This window comes from Morone saxatilis, unplaced genomic scaffold (genome assembly GCF_004916995.1).
Source record: "Morone saxatilis isolate NCDOM2014 unplaced genomic scaffold, NCSU_SB_2.0 Contig1, whole genome shotgun sequence".
NCBI lineage: Eukaryota > Metazoa > Chordata > Actinopteri > Moronidae > Morone > Morone saxatilis.
In genome coordinates, this window is record NW_023339651.1 from 15,503,502 (window position 1) to 15,509,876 (window position 6,375).

At 41.6% G+C, this 6,375-nt stretch overlaps 1 protein-coding gene across 1 annotated transcript in view; it reads right to left on the reverse strand.

Annotated features, from left to right (window-relative positions):
- Positions 1 to 3,709: 3,709 nt before the first annotated feature.
- The window catches only part of shisa8b (shisa family member 8b), a 30,424-nt gene continuing 27,758 nt past the window's right edge, over positions 3,710 to 6,375 (reverse strand). Inside the window, exon 4 of the mRNA XM_035659535.1 lies at positions 3,710 to 4,299. Coding sequence (XP_035515428.1) covers positions 3,710 to 4,299 — 590 coding nt within the window. The remainder of the gene's footprint in view (positions 4,300 to 6,375) is intronic.

Below are 6,375 nucleotides of genomic sequence, written 5' to 3' on the forward strand. Positions count from 1 at the left end.
CTACCATTTCGGCCATGAATGTTGGAAAAGAGGGGAGGCCATATTGCCGGAAAATTTGGGAAGAACCTCCGCCCGACCTTATTTGGAAAATCAAAAAATGGAGGGGCCGCCATTGGTTTACCTTTTTTCTTCTTCTTCTAGTGCAGTAGAAATGAGGCAAAAGTCGGTAGCCTTTGCTCAGTGTGGCCACCTCTTGTTCAGGAGAATACTGGCAACTAGCTGTCGAGACCACCATGTATAAATAGGTTACGTTCGCTCCCGTGACGTCACGTTGTCACGCGATCACGGTCGGCAGTGCGAGGTCTAACGCTTTAGGAAGCTGAGCTGCATTCAGATGGTTGCAATTCACAACTTCACCACTAGATGGTAGTAAATCACACTGCACACTGGTCCTTTAAGGTCTGATTCATCTCTTGATATGGGTGAAGAAGTCTCCAAAGCTAGTATGGTAAAAGTATGGTGAATTTACATGCCATCAGTGACAAAGAGACGTGCTTTTTTTACTGCAACCACAGTGGGGTTTTTTGCCGTTTATATGTGTAGAGAATGTGGAATATGTGGAAAGAGATGTTTAGCCAGTGCTCATTTAGTAGAGCTGTGTTATATTGTGTGATTTGTCCATTAATTGTGTTTGTTCTTGGTTCTGTTTTACCTGTTTTTATCTTTTAATTTGACTCTTAATTCAGCTATACACAGGACCTCACACTTTAAAAATTAAAGGTTTAACATCATAAAATCATCTCTACTCAGAACCTCATTGAAGCGTCTCTGGACACACGTGCAATCATTAACACTTCACTTCATTGTGCAGTTCCTGAGGGTGTTACAGCCATAAACTTTCATCAACTAGTACAGTGGATGCGTTGCATTAACTGTTGCACATTCATAGCAGCAGCTCTGCACAGTGTCCTTTGCTGTCCAGGCTTCTGAGACAAGATGAGAAATGTCTCACACTCCAGGCCTGGAAATGCCTCAGCGAATCCCCCTGCAATGGTGCCTGGGGGTTGGAAATTACGCACAGGCATCCACAAACGTCCATACTCTGAGTTATGACCCAGACAGTTCAGTAGTGAGAGACCCAGATCTACAGTGACTCCTTCTCTTTCCTTCCCCCGAGGAAGGAAAGCATGCAGCCATGTACGTTTGTTTTTCTATTTTTTCTCTTCTCTCTCCTCCCTTTCTCTTCTTTTCTAAAGAGTACCAGCCTCTGGCTCTTCCTCTGTCCCTCTCTTTCCTCCTCTCCCTCTCTCTGGTCGGGATGGAGGCTGATGGGAGCTGACATGATGGTGGCATTGTCCTCACCGTCGAGTTAATGTGACCCCAGGGATGCTGTCCATGTATGCTTGGCCTGATGGCACAGAATGCAAAGCGCTTCATCGTGGAAAGAGGGTGGGAAAGGCCGAAAGGGGTGAGAAAGAAATGAGGAGAATACAGCTGTGCACGGAGGTAGACCGAGAGATGCAAAATAGTAGAACCGTTTTTACAAGAAATACAGGAGGGAACAAAGAACTGCACAAAAAGGCATCTACGGGGCCTGGAAATGACCTGAACTGTGTTACCTTGAGATGATTTATGATTACACTGAAACAAAATCTTATGTTATATAAATTACATGGAGCTTATCTTACTTAATTCTTAAATCTTCTAAATTAAATCTTAATTAAAGCCTTCTCTGAATGATTTTTTTCGTGATGCAGTTAAATAAGGGGAGAAATGTAAATTTATCAGCCTTCAAAGATATAGTTATATAATTTAAATATTATTACCAACTGGGGTATCATTCTTAACCCTTATGCTCCATTAATGCAAAACATAAGTTGGATTTTTACCTCCCATTTACGGGAGTTATATTTCTCAACCACTTCTGCAAAGCATTTGAGTGAAAATACTATAAATGTCATGTTTGTGCCAAAATGGTAAGAAGCTTATTATAGTCTAGTATTTATCATAACGATATATTAACTTTTTTACTTTATGTTTCTGTTGAACGTCTGTTCGACATTTTGGAAAATGTCTGTTCTACAGTGACCAGAAGTATCGATTATTCTGGTTTCAAACTGGCTGTCCTGAGTCCCAACAAATATCTGTACAACACTAAAATATATTCTACTTATTTTCAGCACTTAACATAGATGTTAATCATGTTCTGTCTCGCGCTCAATATGACCTAACACAATATAAAAACATAAACAATGCATGCGTCTCAATTCAGCAGTGATTTGTCTGTATGTGTGTCAATCAATCGATGTTTCATTCTGAAGGCTGTTGCTACTGTCGGTATGCGGGGAGCTGTCGTGCCTAAGACAAAGTTGGTCTTTTCTAAAGAGCTCCAGGAGACTTACTCCTTTGTAAAGTATCCGGCGATTAAATTCTTGCACTCATGGTGCCCATGCTGTTGAAAGGTGCGTGCATTAGCACATTCCCGTGCATAAACGTTAGGTACATTTAAGGGTTTGGGAATTTGGAAATATGGTCACCCTATCCTATTTACTTTCTCACAGAGAGTTAGATGAGCAGATTGATATAACTAAAATGTCTGTACAGTAAATATGGAACTGCAGCCAGCACCCAGTTAGCCTAGCTTAGCATAAAGACTTGAAACATGGGGAAACAACTGGTCTAGCTCGGTTTAAAGGTAACAAAATCCACCGAGCAGCACCTCTGAAGTTTATTAATGAACACGCTATATATTGTGTTTGATCTGTGCAAAACTAAAGTGTAATAATGATACAACAAGACTCAGTGCAGTATTTTGTCACTGTTGCTAAGCTAACTTGTTGCTGGCAGGAGCCTAGCTTACAGATATTAGAGTGGTATAAATATTCTCATCTGACTCTCTGCCAGAAAGTATGTACATTTCCCAACTATCTCTCAATTTATTCCTTTAAGGGGGAGGGAGCAGTGGTTGCCAATAAAGGTGAAAGATTTTCACTCTACCTCCAAATTCATGTGAATGGTTCCTGAGGTCTAACTCTTGAGCCCATAGGTGAACCACAGAAATGGATCTTAAAGGTTATGACCCACATTTACATCAAATAGTGTGAGCCCTGTGAGGGACCTGGATGCAGTTTTTGTCAGCTACGGGCTGATTGTGGAATGTTTTTAACAACCGTACCTGACCGTGAGTCAGGTTGTTGTCTTGCAGCCACATGTACTGATGACCTACTGTACCAAAACTTAACCGGAGTAACTTGGCGAACACAAACTCTCTGTTCATTCCTGCCAGGAAACTCACATATAAGACCTTTTGGCAGACAAAATCAAGCTTGCCCCCTGCTTTAGGGGTGGTTCTCTTGTCCTATCCCTATTGCTATAAAGCCTGTACAATGAAACCACACTGTAGCGCCAAAACTGTAGTGGTTAAGAATCTGTGAACGCTGTGTGACCTATAGGAGCCTGAGAGTAGTTTTAAGCAACCATGGTAGATTACCTTTCAGGTACAGTCTATACATACTTTTTATGATCAATGTACAAGACCCTTGCTGGAGGCCAATAATAACCTTTACCAGCTGAGTCCATTATCTGTAAGAGTGGTGGTTCTGCTACGCTGTTTCCTCCTGAATTTCATTCCTTTTCGTCTCATAAATCTGAATGTGTCTCCACGTTTAATATCCCTCACCTGTTGGGCCATCTGGTCCAAACTCTGGCATTTAGCTAACACCAAAGACTTTTTGCGTGTGTGTTTAACATTGCAGCAGGCCGCTGGTGTTCAGACGGTCACCTCAGTCGTACTGTGGGTGGAGTAGCTCTTCTGCCTAGTGTGGTGGTAGTAGGGGGGTTGAGATGGATGCTGCCCTTGTACATGTTGCCCATGTACATGCTGCCCCTGTACATGCTGCCCCTGTACATGCTGCCCCTGCCCTGCACCTGCTCCAGCTCCTCCATACATCCCCCCATAAGGCTGGCTAAAGAGATCTGGCATGTTTTCGATGCTCTGCTGCCTCCGGGTCGAGTAACCATGTCTCCGGCTTGAGCTGTGCATGGAGGAGGAGGCGTGCCCCGGAGCAGAAGCCTGCCTGTGGATGTGGCGGCCGGTCGGCTCCCAGGCTTTGAAGGCCGAGCTGGAGAGCTGCGGGTGTGTTGTGGTCTTGGGGAGGCGCGATTGCTCCAGGTGACTGGAGGGGATGGAGATGGAGAGGGGGCCGTGGAGGTCGTGGTGTGCCGACACAGGCTGGTGGATGTATGACTTCTCTTTAGGCTGTACGGCCACTGGCTGGAAGGCTGGAGGTGCCACAGGCTGGTACTGGGCGAAGTCCATTAGCGGGAAGCTCTTGTAGTAGCTACGAGATGCACTGTGTGCTGCAACAAAGGAAGGGGTGGGTGAAAATAGCGTGTGAGAAAAAGTGTATAGATTATTTATTTGAATTTTTTTTATTACAACTTGGGTCTTTTCATAGTTTCAGACATAATTTCTGTCACAAATAAATGCAAAAACTCATGGCGGAATTGCCAAAAAGAAGTCATATGAGACAAGAAACATGAGCAGGTTTGTCACATTAGCCAACGTTCTGGTCCAACTCTGACCTACCGTACTAGTTGTACCTCATTGCACAGGAAGTGCATTGAAGGAGACAGATGTTTTAGGTACGCTCACTTTTGTTTTACCTCCAAATAAAATTATTTAAATAATCTGGCATTATTTTCTATTATGTCTGATCATCTGACCGCTGCTGTCTTGCCACATTGTTGCTGATAATAGCACGTTGATAGCAGTGATTGCCAAAGATACAAAAATAAAACCGAACGTGGATTTAATAAGAATAATCATTTAAGTTACGGTAGAATGCTTTTTTTTATACTCTTTAACAATTAGGCCAGTAAAGCAAACACTTGCCAAATTTGGCCTCTTTAAACTTGTTTATACTTTATAGAGTCATTTTCAATTTGTCACAGTCTGATGCAGTTCTGAGTCACATGCAGAAGTAGCCTAAAACGAACTGTCAATGTGCAAACACAGAGTCTGTCATTGTAGGAATGACGACTGAATCACACTTAATCCACGATGCATTTATGCTTGGACCTTCCGGCTCCAAACTGTCAGCAATGTCATCTTCTTTTGCTCCTCAAAGTATTTTAGAAACTTTTAAAGGGAGACCATGTAACTTAAAAAAAGAAATCACGCATTCTTTTTCTTACAAATGAAAACTTAAATTCTTAAGAATTAAAACCACCACACTTGCTCAATTTAGTAAAGTCAGGGGTTTTGCTGCTTCAGCCTCAGTTGGTCTCGAGTGACCAGTAGCTTATGGTTGGTAATGTTAGCTTACCGTAACCATCAACAGTAAAACAATTCACATTATGATCAGAAGTGAACAGAGACACGAGTTAGGAAGTAAAACTAGTGGCACAGCGAGTAGTAAGTAAATACTGAGTAGTAGTAGGAGGAGGAAGAAGCATTGATGCATTGATAACATAGTGTAAAAAACAAAGTTGAGTGACAAAATAATTAAAAAAGTACAAAAGCAGTGCCTAGTATGAAGGGTCAGTGTGAGCCACCAGAGGCAAAAAAAAATAAAACTCTTTTTTTCATTACAAATAAATTGTCCCGGAAATGTGAAATTCAGAAAAAAACTACTTTAAATGAGTGGAAAGATTAGATATAGAGAGAATCAGAATAATCCAATCCAATCCAACTTTATTTGTTAAGGACGGTCAGGATGAGAGGGAGGGTTTGAAGACGATCAAAGGGGAAAGCTGGTGATTTAAGTATTTCCAATTGGTGTATGCCCTCAGGGTAAATACTGGCGGTATTTCTCCTTTGCTGTGGTATGAGAGGGAAGAAGACAGGGAGCACAATGAGGAGTGCTATGTAGATGATGGAGGTAAAGGTATGTGTGTCAGGATGTGGGGACATAGCAGTGAGGCTTTATAAATACCCTCGCCCTGAGTCCGGAGTGTGCACGTGTGTGTGTGTGTCATGGGCCTGCATGAATATCACAGAGAATTATTTAAATAAACTAAAAACGGAGGTCATTGCCGCTAGCGTCCTGCTACATGAACAGTAACCTTGTCTCTGTGTGTGTCTTCATGCCTTTGTCCACTAACAACAGCTGTTTGTTTTCAGCTTTTTTTCTAAAGCTATTTGATTTAATTCAAAAATAGGTACTAAAACTGATACAAACAAAAACTTTAAGAAATAAATGGTCATATGAAGTTGTATTATATCAACAAAGTGATGAAACTTATTGATTTTATGAACAAGCAACAAATCAATATTGCCATTTTAAAGTCAAGCATACACATAAAATTGATAGTTGCCAGAAAAAATGAGAAACCTATATTTGTCTACCAATGTCTGAAATTGAGTGCCCATTGTTTCCAAAATCACCATGAATATGTGTGGTAATGTGTCACTGTTATCACTGTAAACTGTAA